Here is a 27896-nt window from a genome sequence, read left to right as displayed (position 1 = left end):
ATCCACTTCAAAGCCAAGGAAGATTAAAAGAAGTTACCTCCCTTACAAAAACTACACAAAATATCTAACATTCTATTTCAGATAGACGTACCAATTCCAACTTGATTTTAATAATGATAATATCTCAAATTATGAACCTCTGATGAACCTCTGTCAAGTCTATTCACCAGTCATGATGCAAATAAAAACAAAATAAATGCAAACATACCGGTATTTTCTGATGTAATATATGGTTTCATTTTTTTTTAAGTGTCTCTTGTAAGAGAAAAGGTTATACAGAGACCAAAAGGTCATGGATATATTAGGACTAAACTCAAATATAGGTAAAGTTGTATACTTGTACATTACTGTACAGTAAAGATTGTACAATACTGTACAATAAAGATTGTACAATACCGTACAGTAAAGATGCCTGTTGTCAACCTTGGACTGAACAAGATATTACCGTAAATCTGGAAATTTTTACTGTAGATAAATTTTTAGCAAATTTGCACGTGCAGTGCATTCGCAAAAATAGATTTCTTAAAAATAAATCAGCAACAAAAAATGTAAACAAAATTTTTGCTGACAGCATTTTTAACCCGGTGAACAAGTGTTTGTAAGCAGTGGTCATTTTAAGAAGCCTGTTTACAACAGATTGTTAACAAGATTTGATTTAATCAAGTGTAAGAAATCTTTAAATAGTTTAGATGTATTATATCTTCTAATATTTTTATCTGATTATTCAACGTTGGCATCATTTAATATTGTATGTACATGTGTGATTTATTGTATGTACATGTACATGCGTAACTTATAAAATGTTCTGAAATTTTTAGCGCTTTTTAATATTAGCGCCAATGACAATTCGCAAAATTTTGAAACGTAAAATTAATCAACAGCTTTTTGACCCTAATTTGCAAAAATAAATTGACGTAAAAATTTCCAGATTTACGGTATAACTAACACTCTTATCTAATATTAATACTTATCAAAACTCTTCCTAGAATTAAATATAAAAAAGTATCAAAGTCAAAAAATATAATAGCAATGTCAATTAAATTTTAAATATTTCATTTTGGTAATATAAACAAGAATTCCACATAAAATTGAGTTTATATATGTATTACAATAACTTAAAAACAACAGTTTATAAAAAGAAAAAAAGAAGATATGTATAAGCATGGTGGATTTCTGCACTTTGGTTGAAAAATATCGAATTTGCTATGAAAACCAGTGGTTGAAAAAATAATATAAACTTCACAAGAATTCCACATAAAACTGAGTCTATGTATGTATTACAATAAATTAAAAACAACAATCTAAAAAAAAAAAAGATATGTACATGCATGGTGGATTTCTGCACTTTGGTTGAAAAATATTAAAATTTGTTATGAAAACCAGTGATTGAAAAAATGATGTAAACTTCACACACACATATATATATAAAACTGAAGGTAACACATCATAAAAATAAATATAAGTTTTTGATTGATAGCAAAATAAGAAAATATAATTCTGTCACATAAAAATAAGTAAAAATATGATGGCTAAAATATTATGCTTATAGTATTATTCAGTATTAAAAACAAAATTAAATTACACTTAGTGGTATTTTCATATTAAGAGTAACATTAGAAAATTATTAAAAAAAAAAAAAAAATAGCCCTTGTTATGTACATAGAAAGAGTAAGAAACTTTTTTTTTCTTTTCTAATTTGCAACTGAATGTTTTAAAAAGCAATATGCCATTTCTAAAATTCTTTTCTTGTCATAACTCTTTTGTAAAGATAGCAGAAGAAGTATGCCCATGAAGGTCTGATAAGGGAAATAACTCTGATAAATTTTAAAAAAAAATTCAAAGCATGATCAGAAAAAGATTTGATTTGTTAATAAAGATATAAACTATGATGAACAATTGCAAAGAATATCATTTATTGATTTTATTAAATAGACAGGATTGAATGAAATTAAAATTTTAAACAACTAAATTTATTTAAAAAATAAAAAATGTTACTGTACTTTAAATACTATTCTAATTAGTATTTCCCCCTGCAATATACATTTTTTGTACCTAGTTGCAGTTACTGTTTTCCCTCCCTCATCGCTAAAATTCAGATATTAAAAGTGTTTTCATTTCTTAAAGAGTTCCAACAATGGAAGTTGTTATGAACAGACCTGGCTAGGATTTGTCGTCTTTTTTTTTCTCATACAAGAACAAACAAAATAAAAGTCAGAAACTATTCCACTGATAAGCCTATGTTCCAGGGTTTAAAAGACTTAAGGTAATCTACAAAAAATGTAGATAAAAATGTAAAAATGTGAGAAAATCTTCACACAGATAAATTTAATTCTTCTGTGGTTGTACAATATTCTTCATATTTGGCACATTCTATGTAGACCTACTAGATAAAAATTTTAAGTAAACCTATTAACAACTACCAGTAAATGAATCAGAATTAGAAATGAATGGTAAAGCCAAATACCTGTCCTGGTCTATATTTTTAAAAAACACACACAAAACAGATCAAATTCTTATCAAATAATATCCTAAAGAAACAATGGCTCATCAAAATACCATTTTTTTTTTTAAATTGCCTCTGTTCATTAGAATTGGAAAAATTAAATTTTCTTAGTGTAAATTTGAAAACAAACTGATGAGAAGTTTAGAGATATTGCAATGATAAAACCTGACCTTCATTCTAGGGCAAAAATGGACACTTCATTGTCGCAAAATATTTATAGTTCTTTGATGAGCATTGGTGAGTACACACATGTTCTTCAAAAGAATTTTGGATTTTTTTAATATTGTTACAAAAGAGGTTTTATATTAAAGCTATATATGTATATCTCAAACTACTTTTAACCAAACAGTAACACAACACATCTAATACACAAATCATTTATAACAGAATATCACACATAGCATGCCCAGCAACATCCTTTTCAATTTTAAATTTCCCTGTGCATAATCTCATAATACTTATTCTACTTTCTACTTGTGGATGCTCATAACTTCTTTTCCTCCTTTCTGAATGAATATACCACTTCAATTGTATCACTCAACATATTGTGCTGCTGAAATGGACTTTGAAAAAAATCTACATGACTTTTAATCCCTGGCATTTTAATTTGAAAGGAATCCTTTGAATCAGAAGTAAGTGACAGCATTAGAAGTCTGCAAAATTCTCGAGATCAGTTGATGAAACAGGAGGTGCGTCTTTCCATCCGTCTTCAGGGTACTCCTCAAAATTGTGGGTGTCCCCCGCATGGCTGACTTTGGGAACAATGGGGGGCTGTAAAGGATTAAATTACTGTTTTAAGTTCTTTGTACATTTTTGTAAAACAGAGTGCAAGTGATTTTGACTTGTACCAATTCAATTATTGTAAAACTTGTCTAATCCGGACACCACTGCATGGTTCAGAAGAAATGGGCTGGATTAGGCAGCATTCTGGATAAGACATACATTAACACTTAAAACAAATGAATTTACTGCAAGGGACTTAAAGTTTACATCGCATTAGACAAGATTTCGGATACCACAACATCTGGATTAGACATGTTTCACTGTACATTGTAACTGATTTGTCTTTAACAGTCAAAATTATGTAGAATTCAATTTTTTTAGCATTTGTGTTTTTAAACTAATATTACCATTTCTGCACCAAATACCTAGCATTTCAATGAATTATAGATTACACATTTAAAAAATATCCGAGAATTCTTTTAAAAATAATCAATAAAGTAAAAAGAAAAAAGAAGAGAAAATCAATATTGTTCTATGAATAGACAAATCTGTTTATATAGATGGATTTTTTTGAAAGCCTTTCTCCAATGCATTTTGTAAAACCAAAGTATTCAGTATTGATTGTAACTTGTATATCAACACATGATTTGGCACATTATCCACATAAATGAGTTAACAACAGCAGTGTCATTAACTGTCTATAGAATCTTGATCACCAATTCACCATACACCTAAAAAATGAGGGGTTTCCAGAAACAAAATCAATTTCATCACATTGAATTTCTCTTTGATCTATATATATACAGATTTATCACATATACTACACTCTTAACATAAAAAAAAATTAAGTAACACTACACGTTTTAGATTATTTTGTCACAAAAAAGATTAACCAAAATATCTTTACTGTGAACTATGAATTTATAATATTTTGTCATCAGAATTTTTTATTTGTTTTACAAAAATCATCCTAAAATATTTATAATCCTTCTTTGGTTTCAGTAATGCAAAAACAATTCAAAAAAATCTGCTACAGAATTTGTCCAAAATTCCCTCTGGCCTCATCCTTGCCAATGCTAAAACAATGTAAATCTGGTGTAGTTACTAGTACGGTTTAACTTCCACATCTTGAACTTTCATATCTTGAATACAATGGATGGGAAGTGAAGAAACTTTTTTTTATGTATTTTAACTCAATATCTAAAATACTGAGTTCATCTGAGATATCTTGAAGTTTTTTTAGGGACCCAATAAGTCCGAGAAAAGTAGTTTGCATTGTCCTTGTTTTTATGCAATAAGTTCCTTAATTGTGCCATGGTCCAAACATATTTCGTCTTAAAATCTTACATTTAATTTGAGTAGAGCTACATCCTCCCAAATAACACCCTTAAACCATTTGTGCTTCTTCACATCTTCTGTACCATTCTGCAAAAAATAAAAAAAAATAATAAAAAATAAACCAAATTACAAAACCTTACTCAAAAAAATCCATTCCATTAAATTAAAAAAAATTGTTTTTAATTCAAAAAAGAATTGCAATTCCATTCTTTACATCATTCTCATTAAAATTACCAAAGTTATATAAGCATTGAAACCAAATAATATGTAAATATTTGTCTATGCATGAAGATGAATGCGGAGCCAAATTATGTACTTCTCAAATTATGTATTTTGTGTAATATACTTTTTAGAAAAAGTGCAACAGTCCTCAATATTACATAAATATCTAACATCTGATGAAATCATATCTATATATCAAAAAAAAAAAAATCTTCAGAAGCTGCTAATAATCCCTGATTATTTCTTTCTTCATTTCATCACTGCTTTTCATTCAATTTACCTGTTACTCAAATACACACTTTAAACATCTGTCTTTCATCACTTAACTAATTATTGCAACTGCAGAAAGTGGTTTCCAATTGCTTTCCACTTTAAGAAACTATCAAGATATAAATATTTAATTTTAAAAGCAGTCTGTGCATAATTAGCTTTTTCCTGAAATTATGAAATTCTGTATCATATTTCAGCCATCAAAGAGGTGATTATTTTTTTTTTCAGAACTGTTTGTCTCTTGTCTCCGTCCATGCACAAGTACTTGATAGACAGTTCCTCAAGAATATGCCCTTTAATCCCCCTGCAGGATTGACTGAATCACAAGACAAGGTGTATATACCTTCATATTTCCCAGTCTCCTTGTTCTGTCCTGCACCAATAATTTCTTTATCAGATCCCTGTGAAAAAAAAAATCAAAAGCTCATCATTATACAACTAGGATGGTTCGAGATAGGTATCAGACCATAGAAAGCTTGTATTTATAGATGCTCTGTGTTGAATTGTTACAAAAATGCCATTATGGAGATGCAAGGCATTTATCTAACAATAAAAAAAACATAATGCTTTCAAGATTTTGATCGACATTTATATTCATTTTGATCAGTAAAAACGAAAAATGTCATAAATGAACATGCAGACATATTATGTCAATTTATCATACATTTCACTTTGCATATTTTCTCTCCTTATATAATTACATTAATGTTCTATTAATTGAGACTTATATAACTTGACTATTATTTAAATTCAGTTTGCCCCAAACTGTAGGTTAAGACTTTAATTTGTTGTGAGAGATTATTATGTCGCACAAATTAAGCATTAGGAGATTATCCCGAGTTTTGTAATCAGTGGAAAGAATATTCAGTACATTAAGCTTTATATTTTACTGTTTCCCTACAACACTGATTACTGGTTCCTTGTCTGCAGCACACCTATTTACGGATTGGGCGCCTGCCAATTTGTTTGCACCTTATTCAGGTGAGGATTAACGTCTGAGACAACCCACAGACAGTGAGGAGCAACGATTAAGTCTATTAACGATGCTCATAATTAGCGCTAAATCATTTCATGTATCCCCCCTGTCTCCCCCATACACCTCAACTTGTGCAGGGAATTATAGCAAGATTAGAAACAGACTCTAGATAGAGCAGAGGCTTTAATCCAAAGTGGCTTAAATTTTCTTGTTTATTTACATAAATGTTAAATTTTCTTGAGTTGTTGTTATTGAAATACGTCAAGGGTATAATAATTTTAAATATTTTTGTGGGGAATCAGGTCACCTAGAAGCTGTTTCGTATTAACCTTTTTATTAAATGTTGATATGTTTGGCTTCAATTCTAGATCTCCATAACTATAAATTTTATCTAATTTATATATTATCACAATGATGTACACAATTATCAATGAGAATTCCAAGTAGATTTCACCACTTGATACAACATAATCACTTCAATCTTAAAGTTATAGATTTACATATACATGTACATGTACATGTACATGTATTTATTAGCCATATCATCTAATTTCATTTATGTAACTTTTTATATATGAAGATTTTATGCCATTGGGACGCATCAGTTTTTTTTAAATATATACTTCTAGAACTGTTAAACATGGATACCTAAGAAAAAAAATTTAATACATGTACTTCAAGTTCACCATGACAATTAAAACATTAAAAGAACACACAAATTCAACCTACACAACTTTCTACAAACTGCCAGAAAAAAGTCAAAATCATTTTTTTTTAATATGTAATTAAAAAAAAAAGAGCTCATGCTCAATAAAAAAAATTCAAATGAAAATAAATTCGAGCAGGTGCATATTCACACATATCAGCTGAGAGTAAAATTAATGATTTTATAATCTTTGAAAAACCTGCAGATTTCAAGGCAAACATGCATGGAGAAAGTCAAGCATGCTATGATGAATACACAAGGCTGTTTCTTGATACAAGTAAAAAACCTTTTGACATATTGACCAGAAAGTGTTTGTTAAAGTAGGATCAGCTTCTATACTTTTTTTATTATTTAGGAAGGGGGTGTGGGGGCATGTTTTTTTTATTCATACATGTGTTTTCTTGTTGCTATATTCCTTCAACTAAAATTATCACTTACTTAGCAACTGGATCTAAATGCTTTGGCCACTCCAAGCGGCCCTCAATGATTTTTTCATATATTCTAAAGGCATTGTCATCAAACCAAGGAGGGTAGCTGAAACAAGAAAAAGAATAATTACTTCAAATTACCTTCATTTTAATATTTTATATAATTTATTTCACGTTTATCTCAGGAGCACATTAAGTAATGCTTAAAGACATATCCATGCCTTATTTCATATAATTTCTGCAGATTGATTTTATTTGGGAGGATGACCCTTTGAATGTAAATGAATATTTGGGAGGGTGACCATTTGAATATAAATAGAGGATATTCAATGTTTTGTAGATGAATATGGAATTTATTTCATAAGTGGGACAGGATTTTTTGATATTTTCACGAGTGCGAAGCACGAGTGAAAATATAAAAAAATCTTGTCTCACTTATGAAATAAATTCCATATTCATCTACAAAACATTGAATTTTCTGTTTATTACATTTTCTTTGATTTTCCCTTTGCCTCTGTCTTTTCTTAACACAGTGTCATAGCTAGGCTTGACAACATAGTTGAGCGGTTGAGACGTCATAACTTAGCAGTTGTGAGATTGAAAACATTACATAGCATGGATTTTAACAAATATATTTGGGAAGAAATTTGCAGTTTTAGCTCTATTAAGATGTTTAGTTATTATCTCTATCTTATGACAGGCCAGAAATTATTTTTTACTTACTTTCCTTTCACACTGTGAGAGAATATCATTTTGGTATCCTTTCACACTGTGAGAGAATATCACTTTTATTCAATAAATAAATCACAGTATTTCACTGTTGAAAATGTAATAAATGAATGTATTCAATAGTTTTCTTGTAATTTCATGCAGTTGGCTTTAGAATGAAGGTAAGGCATTACATGTTTTAGTTAAACAATAGCAATACCCTTTACAGTCAAACCTTGATATCTCAAACTCAATGGAACTGAGAAGAAACTGAGAGATATCTGAAGGTTCGAGATATTGAGATTAAATTACAATAAGAAATAGTAGTTGGGACTTTCAAGTCACTTTGACATATCCATGGTATTCAAGATATCAGAGTTTGAAATACCAAAGTTCAACTGTATTAAGTTACTTGAGTATTATCTGTCTTGTGTTCTCTTACCCCACCAACATTTCATAGGGACCATCAGTCCACTTACCCCACCAACATTTTAGGGACCACCAGTGCACTTACCCCACCAACATTTCATAGGAACCAACAGTGCACTTACCCCACCAACATTTCACAGGGACCACCAGTGCACTTACCCCACCAACATTTCATAGATGAGGATACCCAGGGACCACCAGTCCACTGCCTTGTTGTGACCCTTACTCTGGATAATTTCTGGGGCCAGATACTCGGGGGTACCACACAATGTCCAAGTCCTGAAAGATACATTTGGAACATTTTTGTCATGAAAAAAAAAATGTACTCTAACTAACAAATGGTGATCCTGACTCAATGTTAGAAGCAAACATTAGACTTTTAAAAAAATTTATCAAAATTTTGTAAATATACAAAGTGTTTTATTGTATAAAAAAAAAAATCAATATATATTCATATTTTACCATTATGTTCAAAGCATCAATTTAGAACAATGTTTAAAAACCACACATTTTATATGAATTATAAAGACAATAATTGATTCAAGATGACTACATTGGTTTTTTTTTTTAACAAGTCCCACTTTTTACAAAAAAATAGGATTCCACCTACTGCAGCAAACAGATCGTGATGCCAACACTTAGATTGACAGAACACTTACAGACAGACATAATTGGTATCTTCTTTGATTTAGAAGGCATCGACCTACTTTTAGAGATACAGGGTCATTGTAACTATATTAAAAACTGATAATAACCAGGTCAATGAACTGCCTTCGGGTGTACTATACCATTTGTAAATTCATTTATCAGTCTGGTGCCTAAGTGCTTTAAAGGAGAGAGACAATGGATGTAATAGAAGAAATATTATAATCATTTTTAACATTCATACCCCCCAGTTTTGACTTTTTCATGTAAAGATTAAAAAATTAAAACTCACCTGCAAAGAGAGATACAGAAAAGTTGGAAATGAGAGAAAACAAGAATATTTTAAGTTTACAGTTATCTTAATTTTTTTTTTTTTTTATATGGGCACATGCAGTAATGCTTTAAATTTTTCTTCTGTATTTAAAAACTCTAAGCTGATTTTGAATGTCTATATCTGAAGAATCTCGGTTTTTGTGTAGTGGAATTTTAATTAGCAATTTGTCTGCATGTGTCAACAGGGGGATATATGATGAAGCAGTAAGTGAAGCACTGTTGGCAGAGCAGGGAGAGGGATTAGAAGAGATAACTAGATCAAAGCCAACTGACTCAGGCTCTCCTCCTGTGTGTGTGGTATTCATACAATGTTACCCACGGTGTACATCTGAGGTATTAGCTGTATGCTATATACTTTCCCATAGCATAAATCGATGTTAGTGGAAAACTCTTGTTTTGCAATTTTTTTTTTTTTTTTTGCAAGGACAAAAAATGAAAATTTATGTCAACAAATTCTTATGGTACATCCTGGTATCTGTCAGTAGACAAGGGAAAACTAATATTTATTTATCAACAAAAAATCTTCAGTTTCTCTCGGCATCAAAACATTTACCCTGTTTATGTCCCACTTGTTTGTTCTAGATGACAAGCAACGCATGCATAGCATGTATACTGTATAGCACCTCAATCTATTGGATGAGCTCTTCAATTTCCCCATGGATCTACCTATGCAAGAAATTCAATCCCCCCCTGCACCCACATTTTGCGCATCAACTTTGAATCCTCTTTGTTCTTGACTGAGGTTTTGTATCCACTCCCACTTGTATGATACTGATATGGAGCTTGGGTAAATAAATGAATTGAATTGAATTACCAATAGGAGTGGAAACAGATAGGTATAACCTGCATGTGTGGTTAAAATTGCAACAATGCACTAAAGGCAGATTACCATCTCAGTTTTCAGTAAACTGGGTACATAATACACAAATCAATTTCTTTGGTGAGGTATATTGGACAGTTTTCATTTTTGATGATCCATTTATTATCCTCTAACCTTGAATCATAACCTCAAATATCAATAAACAAATATCAAATTGAAATATCAATACACATTAAAAAAAAATCAAGAGCTAGAAAAAAAAGAAAGCAACAAAAAACAAAGCCAATTATTTCACCTTGATACTAAGGTTTGACAGTATTTTTCAGGCTTGTACAATAACAGTTTTTAGGTTCTTTGTGGTACATATGTACTGATATTCATATTCATAACTTAAAATATATACTTGTGGCTAATGACCCTAATTAACTAAATTTTTGGCTATAATTATATTTAATCTTTCAGAATAGAAGTAAATTCTGCGTCGTCCAAACATGTGTCAAAACTTTACATTTGTCAGCAATCTAATTGTAGCTAAATTTAAATATATCAAATTAATCATGACCCCAAAGAAGCACAGCAATTATTGAACGATGACAATAGCTTTAAAGACGTTCAATATGACGGGTCCTTAAACAAAAGAATGAGGGCATAGTTTAAATCCTTATCACGCCAAAAATCTTTCTTTAGTCCCTGCAGTCTTCCTAGGGTGTATTTATCTCAGGGACCTGGGTTTTTGTGTTGGAGGTCAAACCAAACTTATTGGAACCAAAGAACTACTGAATATCTATAGAGTGTAATGTCAGTTCAGCTCGATCTCAATGTCTATTGACTCAAAACTTTGGCGTGAATGTCCTACGTATTTACAAGTTCTTAGGTTTACATTGCATTACAGTCGAAAAAGAGTTTTCATTCAAGGTTATTCAATCAATGTTTGAAAACGTGTGTAAAAGAAGATGTCAAATTTATTTCCCAATGCCGATATATTATGCCTATAAAGAAATATGACTGGCTTGATTTCTTATTTAAAATTTGCTCTCAGACTGTTGTGTTTGAGCTTTGAAAACAACAAATAAATATCTCTATAAGTTGACAGTGAAGAACTGAGACACAGTCGTGGAATGTTTACCGACACTGCCTGCTTTTACTTATAGTAATTTTACAAAACCTTGAAATATTTCATAGGTATCTAACATCTGAGACAATTTTCCTGTTCTTAAATAAGGATCTTTATTTTCTGTTCCCACCCATGTCAGATAACCCGACATGATCTAAACAGGAAATTTTAACATTCTAGGGATATAATAAACCTGAATACAAGGAAGCTATACTTTTTTCTCTCTTTATTTAGAAAAAAATGACTTCAAGTTCTGAATAACAAATACAAGTCAAGAAACTGCATTTCTGCATTATTCAATGTCCTGGTATTAAGTCTCATATGGCTTTTAAAAAAAATATTTACATTCTACATACCAACATTCTTTAATCTAGTTTAATTGCAGAGCTTTGTCATATAAAACAAATTATGTTCCCGTCTTTATTATTTTCACTTGTATATACTACAATAGTAAAATCTTTCCAATCCATGGGGCCAAATAGGAGCTGGTGCTTATATTCCTGTAAAAGTGGTTTATGTGGTGCTTAGCAAATGAGTTTTGACCCCCCCCCCCCCAATAGGGGACACCAGTCCATAGCAGGTCAACTCCAAGCATAAGCGGATGCATATTTTTCAGATGAGTGGACTAAGACAATGCAGACCTATACATGTAAATTGCCCTGTCCAAGACAAGAACATCTGAAATAGCGACTATTCCGTTACTAAAGCCAAACACATACATGTATAACCACTGAGCAGTGTGCTCCACAAATGATATTTGATCCATCATTAAATCTATTATAATATTTTGTTTGGTATTATTTTCTGAAAGTTTAATTGAACAAAAAAGAGGATGCATTTGCAAAGCAGCATATGGTGATGATGGCCTGATTTTCACATTCATTCCCTTTGGGTACTATAGTGAGTTAAACAGATTTATAACTACAAACAGACAGATGGACAAACTGATAACTTAAAAAGAACACTGATCGGTGAACAACAGGCATAAAATTCTACAGAAGGGATCTTATGGTGATTATCGGATAAGTCAAACTGTATTTAAGATACACTCTCAGAAAATTAAATATGCTAAAGCATTAAACTGTTAACAGAACCATATTTGCTGCAAAGTGTGTTAAAGTTGGTGATATGGGATATAAAGGAACCATTTTCAAGACTTATAACTGGCATCACACATTAATACATGTAATTTCATTAACTTAAATTACCTGTCCTCTAGCTTCTTGGCAAATCCAAAGTCAGTAATTTTGATATGTCCATTGCGGTCCAGAAGCAGATTTTCTGGCTTTAAGTCCCTATACACTATATGTTTGCTATGTAGATAGTCTAAAGCTGACACAATTTCACATGAATAAAAGTTTGCCATACTGTTTGTAAACCTGCCATGGTTTCTTAGATATGAAAAAAGTTCTCCTCCAGGTACATATTCCAGTAACATGTATAGAAATCGCTCATCATGATATGCCCATTGCCTGTAAGAAATTAAAAACAGAGATTAAAAAAGTTCAGTTGCATCAGTGATTTACAAATATACTGGCACATACTTCATAAATGTGTGCATCTTGAAACACAGGGTTTAACTTAAATTCTTTTTTTTTTTAATTATTATTGATGGACACTAGGTTAGTCTGTGTTATGTGAAAGGGGGGGGGGGTACAAAATAAAATTTAATATAGTACATGATTACAGCAAAAAGAAGACAATCATATAAAATATAGCATCAATTTACAATGGGGCCTTAAGCCCATCGTTTCGTATTTGGCCTTAGTTTGAAAGAATGCTTTTTTCTTTTTAAATAAAGGCAAGTCCTTCCACTGAAACTGGTCACCATAAGCTGTGGTGAGTTCAAGATTTTATTATATACCTAACTGTGTATCACTCAATTATAATGTTGATTTCACACAATCATGTGAAGATGTGATCCAACTTTCTGGATCAACACATCGTGGTTTTCTGAATCCATATCACCCCTCTCTTAAACTGATGATGTAGTACACAGTATACTATAGTCATGATGTTTTTTTTTTCTTGCATATTAAAAAGTTCCTTGAAAAGAATGTTTTGTATAATGGATTAAGTTGTATAATTGATTCCAAAAGTTTACTTTTATTATATTTTGTTATTTATAGAGGGGTATGAAATAAATTTAACATTATAACAGTAACTTTATCCAAAGAGCCGTACCACATATTGCTGACAGACGCAGATCATCACATCAAACTTGACACTTCGATCGTGTCTCCTTTGATCTGATGATCTGCTTCTGTCAACTCAACATGGTACGGCTCTTCGGATCAATACTGTTATAATATTATAGACAAGAGGTCCATGGGCCACAACGCTCACCTGAGTCACTTTGGCCCTGCTGTTTTTCATCAGATTTTCCACTTGTAATACTTTGATTCCCTACTGGCCCCACCCTTACCCCTGGGTCATGATTTGAACAATTTACAATCTACACTACCTCAGGAAGCTTCCATGTAAGTTTTAGCTTTTCTGGCCCGGTGAGTGGTTCTCGAGAAAAAGACTTTCAAAGATTTTTCCTATATTTTTCAACTTTGAATCCCTATTGTGGCCCCACCCTAACCCGGGTGCCATAATTTGAACAATTTACAATTTACACTACCTCAGGAAGCTTCCACATAAGTTTCAGCTTTACTGGCCCAGTGGTTCTTGAGAAGAAGATTTTTAAAAGATTTTTCCTATATGTTTTAATGTAAAACTTTGATTCCCTCTTGTGGCCCCACCCTAACCCCAGGGGCCATGATTTGAATAATTTAGAAACTACACTACCTCAGGAAGCTTCCACATAAGTTTCAGCTTTACTGGCCCTGTGGTTCTTGAGAAGATTTTTTAATGACCCCACCCTATTTTTGTCTTCTCTTGATTATCTCCCCTTTGAAGGGAACCTGGCCCTTCACTTTAACAATTTAAACTCCTCTTCTCCCAAAGATGCTTTGTACCAACATTGGTTAAAATTGACCCAGTGGTTCTTGAGAAGAAGTTGAAAATGTGAAAAGTTTACAGACGGACAAGTGGATGGACAGACAGACGGATGACGGACAACGGGTGATCAGAAAAGCTCATTTGAGCTTTCAGCTCAGGTGAGCTAATAAAATACTATGTACCAGTTACACATAGCTCTACATCCAGCAATCATTAACAGTATTCTAATCTAGCTGCTATTTAGGGATAAAAAGCATTATTTCATATTAGTGCCTTCATAATAGGCAAAGCTACAACCTTGCAACCCTGGTACTTTGTATCAACTGACATTTTTTAATAGCCTTCTCTGATACATTTAGTGCATGAGCTTTTAAATATCTGGTAGAATACTGATCATATCAAATCTCCAAGGGTAAACTAACCAAAATCACTTTTGACATCACAAATGGCAGAATTCATTTTATGATCAATTAATATTTCATTACTTTGCACTGTATCTTCAAATACAAAAATATGTCCTTGTTATATGGTGGCATTTGCTATAAAAATGCCGGGCTGTAAATGTGATTTACAGTAGCAGGTAATAAATTCAATCTTGAAATCTTCAAGAACTAAAACAAATTTGATTTTCAAGGACAAGGTAGTTATATACACAGCATTAGAATAATTTACCCCTCTCACGAAACTGGCAGAAAACCTATAAAGTATATTCTCTTTATTCTATATTTTAATTTCGCATGCTTATTGGAAATCTACTTGATCTTTAGAAAACACTTTGAAATTTGTTCCTGCAAATTTCTTTTGCGGACAAGAAGTTTTTTCTCCCTGCTGTTATTATTGCTGTAAGCAATTATGTCAAAACATGCATTGAATCAAGATGAATGATGTAACATTACCACCTTGCAGATTTACCGAACCTGTCTGCAGTTTCACCTTTTACCATCAAAGATTACTAAGATATATTTTGAGCTCATGCACATATAAAAATAAATAATGGCATATAAAATGTTATGATTTGAGTTTTTTATAAGTAAAAATATATAGCATTCTTAGTATGCATTTAATCATATTATCACACATTTTGAAATATAACTATTAAATATCATTATCTTTTTTTTCTTTTTATCAATCACAAACAGATGTTAGGGTCCTTGAAAACCTATCAGAGATCTGATAAAGGAAGAAATCTATTGAAAACTCTAAAAAAGAATTAAGACACTGAAATGTAATATATAAGAACTAAAATGCTTTGTTTGACTGTCCTTTTCAACTTAAAAGTTATCCGGGCCAACTTCACCCCATTTCTTTGAAAACATTTAGATGGAGAAATTTGTTAAAGAGAAGGGGAAAAATAGTTCTTAATGTTCTTTGATGTCAGGCATTATGTTCCATAAAAGAAGATTAAATGAGTTTTACACTATTTGATAACCAAAAGAAAAAAAAAATCACATTCACTGAAAGCTGCCTCTAATAACAAAAGCAGAGAGTTTTCAGATCTATGTAATATTAAAACCATGATTTATCTCCCCTATTCAAGCTTACTTTGGGATTCACTTGAATTTTGTGGTTTTTATCTGCTACATTAGTAATTTTCTTAATAAGCAGCTAGCTATATAGATCCAAATACAGAAGAATAGTCATTTTATCACACATAAAATAAAAACAGAATAAATATTTCGACATTGCACTACACACGAAATATACATCTATATGAGCACAGAATCTCTTGCCAGTTAATACAGTACAAAATAAGCGCTAGGATCTTTTCTTATCCCCATCTGTGGAGTAATATCCCCCAATTCTGTTTATAAATAAATCACAAGAGAATCGCAAGAAGAAATATATATATTTACACAGCTACCTTCCACTGTATACAGTGTACTCACATATTAACAATGAAGGGACACGACACGGCTGCCAGAATCTCTTTCTCATTCTTGACGTGTTCTATCTGCTTCAGTCGAATCACCAGCGAGATCTGAAGGACCTTCAAGGCACAGTACTCTTTAGATTCTTTATTTCGACATAGGACTACACGACCAAATGTACCGGTTCCTGGGGGAAAAGAATCAATCTATAAGTTAACTAAAGATATAAATATTCTAACACTATAAATGAAACATATGATATTATGGTACCTTGAAGTTATTGGAAATTTTAACACTAATAAATTGTATGATATAACCTTGAAGTTATTGTGAAATTATAAATAGTAATGCATGAAATATGAGTCTATCTTACAGTCAAACTTCGTTATCTTGAACTCGATGCAGGACCAAGTAAAAATTTTGAGATTTCCGAAGATTCGAGATATCAAGGGTAAAATACTTTAAGAATAAGTGGTTGGGACTTCCAAATCACTTCAACATATCCATGGTATTCGAGATATTAGTATTTGAGATACTGAAGTTCAACTGTATTTATTAAAACAATTGTGGATTACTAAATATCCTACATTATAAAAATATTACATGTTTTTTAGGGTAATGTGAAATTGTTATTCCGCGAAAACCATTGCTGACCAAGGTGAAAGCCGAGATCAGCAAACAGCAGTGGTTTTCAAAGGATAACAATTTCACATGTTACCCTAAATGAACATAATTATGTAATATTTATTTTGATATACTGAATGTATTTAGAATGCATTTAAAAGAAAAAGCCATAGTGAAGCCTATATAAATAAATTGTGTGTTTCTGGTTCCCCGACTGACCCTAAAATATATGAGCTGATCGACCCTGAAATTTTTTTTCGCTGATAAACAATTCCATTTTCACTATTAGAATTCCTAATCTCGATCACATCTGTGTTTGAGAGATACACATTAAACAGAAATGCAATTACTAAGCCGCCCTTTGGGGAAAAAGAAATTAACTCTTTGTTTTTCCCATTTTGTTTATTGTCAAAGTTGAATTTTAACTAATAAAATGTTAAAATAAAATAAAATGTTTTCCCTACCTACCTACCCTATTTTTTCTCGGGTTGGAATAGGAAACACAATATTTATTTACCTTGGCCTGAACTGTACGCACAGACATTCAGCACAGTTAACAATTTTTATACTGTTACACGTTGTCATGCATTGTCAACCGTTGCTATGTAATGCTACCCGGAGGACGTGGTTTACACATGCAGTAGGTGAACAGTACTTTTTAACAAATGTTTTTTAACCAATCAAATTTGACTGTTTAACATGAAAGTACCGTATAGTTGGAAATTTTAGCTAGATGCAAATTTAGCGATTTATCCCCCAAAATTGGTATATATTTTTAGCGAGGAGTAATTTTAGCAAATTTATAATGTCAAGAAAGATAGCTTAAACAACCTATAGGGAATAGCGATGTTCAATTTCAGCGATCCCAAAACCCTCGCTAATAATGCCAAAATTGAACCTCACTAAAAATTCTGCTTACCATATATGGTATAACAAACTAAATCATTTAAGCTAGCTGGTGAGTTTATACTTGACCTTGACCTAATATGAAGTCTGAGACTTGATGTTCAACTTATTTACACAATAAAATGCTTTCTTTGTTTGTTAAGACTGGAATTAACAGTTGCAACTATAATGCAGAAAAAATACAAAACCCATGTACGCAAGAGGTAAACTTTTTCTGCAATGGTTGCAACCATTAATCCCACATTAACAAAGAAAGAAAGACATTTTAAGTCTTCTAATGAACAATCATTTAAAGTCTAAGGTTTAAGTACATTAATTATCGTATTAATAATCTGTAAGTCATATGTTACGTTTCATTGATGGAAGAGGCCACTCTTTAAGAAATCTTTCAGATAGGTGGCCTTGAAATAACAGTTCTAACTAGTTTAGCATTAATGGATTGATTAAGGGAAGTGGTTTTCATAAGAAACATAAAGGAGGAAATATTCAGTGGATGTAAATATTGAAGTTTGAGATATAGACTCTTTCTTCCCCAGTTTCAAAATCATTTGCAAATTGTTAAAGCTTTCTGACAGATAGAAAACACATAATCCAATAAAATCACTAAGCCCCCTGGTCTCTTGTAATAAATTTTATCTTTGAGTCAAAATGTATTCACTTGTGTTTGCAATTGCATGATCTATTGATGATAGACAAATAAACAAATTGCCACAAAGCAGGGTGCATAGACATTTAAAGTTACTTAGTACAAAGAAAAAAGAAAACAACTTGTTTATGAGGTTTAGCAAAGAGAAACATGTCTTACAAAATACGATTATTGAATTATCTCCCATTTGTATTATAGTACATAAATTTACAATAATAACATTGATGTTTATAGGTAAACGTATATATAAATCATTGAGACAGCAGTACACATACATGTAAGTTATTGTTGACTCAGAAAGCACTCGAGCTCACTCAGTCTACTAATGTTGCAGCAGGAAGAAACTGTACGTTTCAACAAAGATAATAGATTTATTCTAACGCTTGTTCATGATTGATTATTATACAAACACAAACTCGCAAAAAATAACAACAACAAAAATGCTATCTTGTCTCTGAAAAAATAGTTACATTTTATGTCCCCCTCTTCTGAATTAAATTCATGATTCTGGTGATAAAGTTAAACTTAACTGTTAGGGGAGCAATGCAAAAGATAAGATCGATTGTCAGAATTTGGAAAATATAAAGAACAATAATGAAAAAAATAGTTTGTCATTGTAAAAATTAACCAAGGTCAAAGTCACAAGAAGTCCTGCTAATGGGTCAAGGAAAAAACAGCTGATTTCAATATGACACCTACCCACTTGAGTGATATCGTGGGGTAAAAAATTTACCCCAAGGTATATATATCAGTTGGCACCATCAGCAATATGACAAAACTTCACGTAATAATGGCATCATACTCTGATGTGATATATGAGGCCAAAGTCATAATGAGATGAACGATATTTATAATGTCAAACTGCAGAAACTAATGTCCTCCCTCCATGAATCATTACAATGCTAATGATTCTTGTGCTTTGTCTTGAGATCTGCGCACTAAATTCTAAAATAATAACACGTCTTGATTTATTACTTCTAAACCAATACTGGTGTTAGGGATGACAAAATGGGGAAATGAAACATTTTTGAGGAGGAACTATATATAAACAAGAGTTCATATACCCTAATTAAGGCATTCTATAGTCATTATCTTTCAAAAACCGTTTGAAATCTAAGTTTAGAATTACAAAGGGTTCCCATGCTTAAATTTCAAAAGGAGAAGATTTTTAGGCTTTTTTAAATTTTTTTTTCTATATTGGGCAAAAAATTATTTGAGAATTAAATGATGTATATGCGTTGTGACAGAAAAAAATCTTTATATCTATAAGGTATCAAGATTTTTATTTAGGACCCCCCCCACCATTTCTTCCATCATGATATTCTATATTTGCTTCATTCTGATCTTCAAAAAAACTGTTAATAAAAAAAATGTGAGCTTGTTTATGAATAATATAAAATTGAAAATCTTCCTCAAAATTACATTTTTTTCTTTTTGCTTGAATATACCATACAGATGTATTTCTGCTTTCGATTGGGCCAATTTCAATAGTATTACCTGTTCATGTCTTAAATGTGATAAAAATGAAATTAATTGTTATTGTGTGGCATAAAAAGAAAAATAGGCCTATGAGGTTGAAAAAGTGAAGAAAAAAATGTTCCAAGTACGGAAATTATTTTTTGGTCCATTTTTTTTCTCTCTCGATTTAAAGAATTTCACTCCTTTCCAATGACAAGCAATCATTATTTATCAATGACAGACCAAATACCCCTGGCCCATAGACAATCCCGTATTGCCATATCCTTGGAACTATAGGTGAACAACCTTCAATTAAATAGGGATTAAAATCAACCATTTGCTATCACTGGATCAAGGAGCACAGGGTTAGCAAAACAGTTATACCTACTGATAATTTAATGTTCGAAAAACAGAAATCTATAATTATTCCGAAAGGTTTGAAAGAGGTTTACATTAGCTTCCAGCTATATCTCCCCCCCATGGAAAGATTTAGCAGATATTGATTAGAGTATTCATACATTTTTTTTTTTAACAAATCGTGCTTTGTGAGTTTATGTCTGCTGAATCAATTAAAAATAAAAGAATCTTGTGATTCGGGTTCAGTGTAATATACAGAGAAATAAATGATAGTGGCCGAGTTTAAAAGCGAGACTGCCTATGACGTCAAAGCTGGGTACAGAGCTCTATGCAGTGACAAAGCAATTTATTATTATAGATCATCTGAATGCTTCTCAAATTACTTACATTAGACTAGTATTTAGTATGGGGGAGTATGAAATGGTCACCTAGTCCACATAATGGTTGATTGAATTTAATGTTTATGTTTCATTATCTAGATGGACTCAATATCCCTCAAACACCCATTGAAGAATATTTATTTAATGTATTAAAAAATTTAATTTTTTTGGCATACTAATTTGTATTTTGACTAAATTTTTATTGATCCTTAACTAATAATTATGCTCCCATGGCTTTAATGTGTTACATGATATGGGTTTTAAGAACTTTGTTTGTTTGATTGCTTAATTATAATGTCCCTTCAAGAATATTCATTCATGCTGGGACACCACCAATGAAAGGCTGCAAAAGGCTACTACTACTCCAAAAAATAATTCAAATTCATTATTCTTTGTCAAATATAAAACATATGGGTCATAAGCCATCGATATCAAGTTAGAATTAATGCAATTTAGGTTTTTGTTTTGAAAAGGAGTTATTATTATTTCATAAATTAAGTTCTGCAATGTCTAGAGACTTTCCTAACAGCACACATAAATGTCCTTTAATTTTAATGTATCTTAAAATGTACTGAATAACGAGTGTAAGTACCTTAATTATAAATCAACTTTAACAACTTCCCCCTTTTCCATATTTTGATTAATGCATTTATTGGAGTGCTCAATAAATATAGTATTGCTAAACAATTCTACATTGTATTCCATATTGATGAAGCCATATTATACAGTTATGTGCTGACACTAGTGCCAAGAAATCTGTGAATATTATGTTTGTGTAAGTGCCATATTGACTAATACTGCATAGTCATCAGTGTACTAAGATACTAATTATAGGTATATAAAAAGTACCTGTCACTATAATAGGTATTTTAGGTATGTACACCAGGAAATGTGTTAAAACATTGCTTTTATCATTAGTGTGACCATTCTCAAATTAGAAAGCATTCTTGTACATAAAAATAGATTTCTCATAAATACAGAATAATAAATACCATCTGTCTGTGTTGAAAGAAATGCGAATATATTCAAACATAGCAATACTTGTATGTACTTAACCCCAGTGAGCTGGGTACTATGATGTAGTTTTTGTGATATTTGACGTCATGCCGTTACATATAATTTCACTACATGATCTGGTACATTAATGTACAAAAACTTCATGGCAAGACAGCTGGTTTTCATTCTCTCTGAGAACAATTAAGAATTAATATAAAGGTATCTACAACTAGATGATAAATTCTACTCATATTGGAAAGTAATTTTTTTTTTCAATCTCATTTTAAGGAAGTTTTTTTTTTTTTTTTTGAAAATTGAAAAAGGTGTACTTTTAATCCTAAATCCCTTTCAGTTATTACAACAATAAACTTGCACAACAGGAAATGTTGAGAATTTTTCCCTTTTTTTCTTTTTTTTTTTTATTTTCCTTTTTTTCTTTTTTTTTTTTTTTTACTTTGGCAATATAAAAGGCTATATAGTCATTATAAGTTGTGCATCAGTGACATACATGGAAAGCTTGTGGTGTTCAAAGATTTCAAATTATAAAGGTGTGATAATAGGTTAAGTTACTTCATAGGGAGAGGGATTATGTGAATTAAGGACTTTTGTTTGACACTTTAAAGTTAAAGAATATTATTTTAATCCACAAAAGAAATAATATTAATTTAAATCCCTTAATCAACAGGAATAAAATATTGAAATCAGACGAATAACAAGACGACTTCATTATTAGATGCATGAATTGACCTTAATTGAAAAGGTATACAGAACTGTCTTTGCCAACCCAGTACTAACACCTGACATGTCATTCAGGTAAAATTTGGTCACTGTATACTTGCATGTACAACCATTGATTAATTAAATAACCACTAAATCAGCGAAAGTTCATTTGATTAATAAAAATGAGTGCATATGTAACATACACATCAAAATTCATTTAATTACAAATTAAAGCTAAATGCATGTGTTTCCTTCTTTGATCTTCCTTACAGTGTGATGATTGAGCTTTTAGAACTTATTGAAAATCAAAGCAAAATTAAGCTGCACAATATGCTGAGTCTGGCCTGCTGCGATTTTTCTTCGACCTTTGCTCTGTCTGCAAACGATGATGACCTCGGACAGATTATGAAAGTGTAGATATAAATGGAAGATGAACGTCAGCAGGTTGAGCTTAGTGTCTTGTTCTCCTGGCAAAACATTACTAAAATTAGCCCTCGATGGAGGAGTTAGGGGGTACAGGCAGTTCTGGTAGTGACCCCTGCAGCAGAATGACTCATACTCGGCTAAATAAAAACTCATCTGTGTATATATATATACCAGGCGGGCTTTTATATTTTAACTCATGACTTACTTTCATCTTTTTTTAGTGAGTTTACAAATCTTCTGCTTTTTCTTTTATGATCTATCTGCATTGATCTGGTAGCATTTTCTTTTATTTAGCACTTCTAGATGGTTTCAACAACAAATTGCATGCAGTAGATTTATCATGTTTATGGGGGCATATATGTTTATGATGCATTGTCAGCATCTGCTGTCTCTCAAGTTCCCCCTACCCCACCCACCCCCATTTTCCAAATAAAAAATACTAATAAATTTTTCATTCTGAAATTTGTTCCTATAGCAGAGGATAATGTGGCACCCGTCCCTAGGATTATATCAAGAACCACTCCACATAGACAAAGAAGACATTCACCAGTGACTTGTTCTATTTATAAATATGAGAAAGTGAAACTTATCCAAGATATATGTTGTACCTGTTTACTTGTATGACCTTTTTATGTCCTTCTTGCAGATAAAACCAATCTTCTCTAGTCAGGTTGACAAACACTTGAGAGGGTCTCATAAAACTGTGCTGTGTGTGTTTGAAGAGGTACCCTTATTCCATCCCCCTTTTTCTCACTTCTCTCTTCTAGCTCCCTCCCCTATTCTTTCACTTTCTCTCTCATTTAACACCCCTCTTCCCCCTGCCCATTCCACTTCATATTCCTCTCCCTCCTCCCTTCTCCCTCACTAGCCCAATCTTCTTCCTCCAAAACACCTTTTTCCTATATATCCCACTTACCAACTCCAGCCTTGCAAAAATTAAGTGAATAATTATACTAATATAATTTGCATATTACAATTTCTTCCTTTATAAATTTCCTTCAAAATCCATCCATTTAATTGTAAATGTTTGCCTTTTTGTCAAGCAGCTTTTAAAAAGGAACAGTACAAAAATTAAGGAGCAATGGTCAAAACTCAGTGGCAGATTTATGGGGGGCACACCTGGCGAGCCCCCCCCCCCCCCTTAAAATTGTCAAAACGTAAATCATAGTTTAATTTGTCAAGAAAATGTAAAAAGACCTTGTTTTTACCCTACAAAATCTCAAGAACCCAGGAGCTTCCGGAGGCTTCACCCCCTAGGCCCCCACCCCCTGCCTACTTTTTGCGCACCCCTAACTTCAATTCCTGGATCTGAGCCTGAGACTCATATAAAAACATCACTTATTTTTGTCTTGGCCTCTATCAACTACAAGTAGTTGAAGCAAAACTTCCCCATCGAAACCAATGGTACAAAGTGATATTTGCTATGTTAAAATTAAGGTAATAATTAGCAATATTGAAAGTGAGAATTACTAAATGTATAACAACTTCTTCATGACAGCTAGAGTTCATCTTTCCTGTGACCTGAGGCTGGAATTGGAGCAACCTGGAGCTTAAGTCCGTAGGAGAAAATTCTGCATGTCCGAAAAAACTCCTCTGTCTAGATCACTGGAACATCTTTATCAATACATGTACAATGACCACTGGTAAGGCTCCAGGAAATGTTAACAGTTTAATTTAATGTTTTGAACACAAACATTTACTTCTTTAAGATAAACAACACTGATTGTCACTGAAGGATTGACTTCTTTTATAAAAATATATATAATTGTATCATGATTTAAAGCTGTATTTCGTAAGTTATTAGTAGAGCCTTCAGGGTTATCAGGTGTTTTTAACTTGTTTACCACAATTGCTAAATGTGTCGATCTTACAAACTTAAAGGTGTGACAAAGTTCCCATTAATGACTTCAAACTTCTTTGATAGTATACTCCAAAAACTATTAAATCATTTGATCTCGATATGAATAGCATAGGGTGATATATATGAAAAGTCAATTTTGGTTACCTGAAAAAGTTAAACACATGAACAAAATAATGCTGTAAAAGTGCTTATAGCCTTCTTTTTTATGTAAATCTACATGTACTAATAGTTAATAAAATAATACTAGTTCAAAGTCAAAAGTTTCACTTTTCACAGAGGTGGGTCACAGGAAATTATAAACATAAATTGTATGTATAAACATTTTTTTCTAGCCCTAAAAGGTTTGAAATTCTTCTTACAAATGGTGAGAATTTCAAACAAATATTTAGTCAAGGTACTTAATCGTAAATATCGGATAAAGGTCTATTGCATGTCATTATTTAAAGTACTCCATTGTTAAACACAGCTATATATTTGGACAAAAGACGCTTGGTCAAATAGAACTTAGGTCATTGTTTAGTATAAATACACAGTGTAGCTTTGATATGTCAAAAGAATCTCTTGGCAGTAGGGTGATTTTTTTAACTCAAATTTGATCACGTAACTGTCATGTCTAGATCATACTAGATCTTGGATCAATTAGACTGTTGCAATATAGCCAAAAAAAATTGCAATAATTGTGCCTCATGAATCATTACCTTTTAATTAAATCCCCCACCCCCCTTCCTATCCCCACCTCCCAAAAACATCAGTTATACTGCTACAATTTAAAAACAAAGCCCATAAATATTGTATTAAATAAATGCTTCATATGTATAGACTGTCTTACACAATTACATGTGGAATAAAAATAGAAAACAGCTGTCCTGCAACTGTCTAGACCAAAAGCCCAATTCAATATAACTAGAAAACAAAGAGATTTTTTTGAATGATGTAGGTTTTTTTTTTTATTTTAGTATTGTACATATGGTGTGTTACACATATGATGTATAACTTTTACCTAAAATTGGTTTAGTTTTGATTGGTTTTTCTCAAGTTTAAGCTTGCACCCCACTTTAGCAATTAAGGTATTGATCACCACTAATTATGTGGGTGTAGGTGATTAAATATCTAACTCTCTGTAACCTTGCATTATATCTTAGATTTTAGATTTCTCTTTAAAATGATCTAACTCTTCTCAGAAATAATGAGAATATAATTAAAATTGTCAACTTGGTCAAAACAGAAATATAATAAAATTCTTATATTCATGTTTCTGATCAAAATCCAACTAAAATCAGGGACCTATATATATGGTGACTAACAAGTATATAGGTCCTTGCTAAAATCTGATCAACTGCTTTTAAATACTATTACTGTTCCATGGCTGTTAAATCTCTTTCCAAGTTTAAAAATTTCCTACATTCACAATCTAACCACGTTTTATAAAATCGTAGAAACAAAACTTGGATCCGCCTACACTCCACAAACACACACAACCATGAATATTAGCTGCAGGAAAAAAACATCTGACTTACCAACGGTACTTAGAAGATCGTAATTGTTAATATTAGGGGTAGGTTTGCCGTCTCCATCAGTCACATCCTTTTTAGAAGCAGAAGACCTAAGACGAACTTTGGAAACTTTAGCAGACGCCATTTCTCTTACAATATAAATCCAGTTCCGAAGTTGACAATTTCTAAAATCTGTGTATCCAAGTCCAGTCAAAATCAAACTTTGAGTTTTCCATTAGAGATCAAAACCAAGTCAAATTTTACACTTCATTAAGAATTCTTTAACACGATTGACCATAATGGACAACCCAGCGATAATTCCATAATCTCAGTCATTCGATCTCTTTTACGAAAACAGCACCCAGTCCGTACTCCAACGCACACGTAAATGTTTTGATCGCGATAGGAACAGAGTGACTTCCCTTTAATAGTATAGTCTGTTTCTAATTTGGAGTGAGTATCCAGCTATTATGAGATCAGGTAAATGAATACGGAACTATGAGGAATACTTGTACTGTTATATAAAACTCTCACTACAGAAAACACCAAATTCAATCAATGATGTGAAATACTGTGCTAAATATTTATAAAATTCTCTCTCTCTCTCTCTCTCTCTCTCTCTCTCTCTCTCTCTCTCTCTCTCCGCTTTTGATCATTTATTATACCTTAGTGGTCTCCATCAGGGCCTCCGCGAACCCGCCGATTGTTGAAGTATGGGGGATCCACTGAACTCCCTATATCACCAGGATTGATTATAACCCGACCTCGCGGACGTGGTGCTAATAAATAATAAATGTAGAAAAAAGCCTGAATGTTTTTGACATAATCTCACTGAGTAAAAGTTTTTCGCTTATTTTTTTTTTATATTGCCTCAAACATTTCTTACCTAGAAATTTTTCATAAAGCCATTTAGTTGAATGAAACAAAATGATTGTTGTAGCAATCATGTTGTCTACTTCTGTATGAGGGATATTATAATAGAATGAAGTAACAATGAGGAATATATAGCACCAAGTGGATTAATCGTGACGTCATAGTAAAGGACTTCTGTTTGCTTGGGGTTATAAAACTACTATTTTTTTTAATTGAAACGATACATATTTTCTTTTCAGTCCCAGCAATGAACATTTTGATTATTTACTTATTAAACGGGTTAAAAACCATAAACAAATAGCCTAAAAGAGTTATAATTGACATGCTCTAACAAACGTACAGACAGAGACCCGGATTATCAGTGGTGGGATCGTGGGGGGGGGGGGGGGTGTTGAAAAGTTAAATGACAATCGAAACTTGCAGTACTTGTAGTTAACATGAATTTAATGGCATATAATTATTTTAAAACTTCCTAACAAATTTTTTTGAATGCACAGGCGGGATGCTCAATCACACTCCACCACCAACCCCACAACCTCCAAATACGCAAGTTCGTTAATTTTAAAATAATATTGGAATATTATTCCGCGTTATTTTTTTCCATCTTTATCTCTCTTCCTACTCATATGAGCAAGGTCATTTTCAAAAACAAACGGCAATCATGGGCTCCACATGTCTGGAACTTGGACCTTAGCTATTATTAATTCTTGTTAATCATGAGTAAAACGGCACCCTAAAATAAGAATTTGTTTTAATTTTGTATGACTAAATATTTTTAGAAGTATACTCTGGGTATTAATAGATACCGGACATGTTCATTATTATTTAAACCAATTCAATATGAATTTCGAATGAAACCGATTTGGTTTTTTTATTCTATTTTAATATCAAATAGATTTTTAAATAATAAATCATAAATAATTATGTATATGTTGTTTTTAAGATCACCAGTTTAATCAATTTTTTTTTTTGGGGGGGGGGATTAAAGATTAATTGGAAATGTCTACATGTACAGTTAGTTAAATGCGACTGGTTCTTCTTATTTCCTGACTGGCCAAGTTTTGAAATATAGATTTTTGCGAGGTGGAAGGTATAATATTATGTGATGGTTTAGAATTTCTATCCCC

At 31.9% G+C, this 27896-nt stretch overlaps 1 protein-coding gene across 1 annotated transcript; it reads right to left on the bottom strand.

The window, feature by feature from the left end:
• Window positions 1-1390: 1390 nt before the first annotated feature.
• On the bottom strand, window positions 1391-26285 carry LOC133202453 (cAMP-dependent protein kinase catalytic subunit PRKX-like). Its single transcript, XM_061338278.1, has 8 exons — window positions 25921-26285; window positions 16048-16216; window positions 12424-12687; window positions 8463-8582; window positions 7177-7272; window positions 5400-5457; window positions 4574-4651; window positions 1391-3274 (listed from the first exon to the last, which is right to left on the bottom strand). The coding sequence occupies exons 1-8, from the start codon at window positions 26039-26041 to the stop codon at window positions 3149-3151; spliced, it is 1032 nt and encodes a 343-aa protein (XP_061194262.1). The 5' UTR covers window positions 26042-26285; the 3' UTR covers window positions 1391-3148.
• Window positions 26286-27896: the final 1611 nt, after the last annotated feature.

Source organism: Saccostrea echinata, unplaced genomic scaffold (genome assembly GCF_033153115.1).
Source record: "Saccostrea echinata isolate AGI-Se365-2 ecotype Australia unplaced genomic scaffold, CSIRO_AGI_Sech_v1 ptg000047l, whole genome shotgun sequence".
NCBI lineage: Eukaryota > Metazoa > Mollusca > Bivalvia > Ostreida > Ostreidae > Saccostrea > Saccostrea echinata.
Note: the sequence above shows the minus strand (reverse complement) of the source record. Positions and strands in the feature narration are given on the sequence as shown.

Excerpts from the sequence above, each read along its gene's own strand:
- LOC133202453 (XM_061338278.1), bottom strand. The coding sequence starts at position 26,041 with ATGGCGTCTGCTAAAGTTTCCAAAGTTCGTCTTAGGTCTTCTGCTTCT. Across the intron at positions 12,688-16,047 it reads TGTCCCTTCATTGTTAATAT|GCAATGGGCATATCATGATG; the intron begins GTGAGTACACTG and ends AATTTCTTACAG. Across the intron at positions 7,273-8,462 it reads ATCTATGAAATGTTGGTGGG|CTACCCTCCTTGGTTTGATG; the intron begins GTAAGTGCACTG and ends TTCTTGTTTCAG.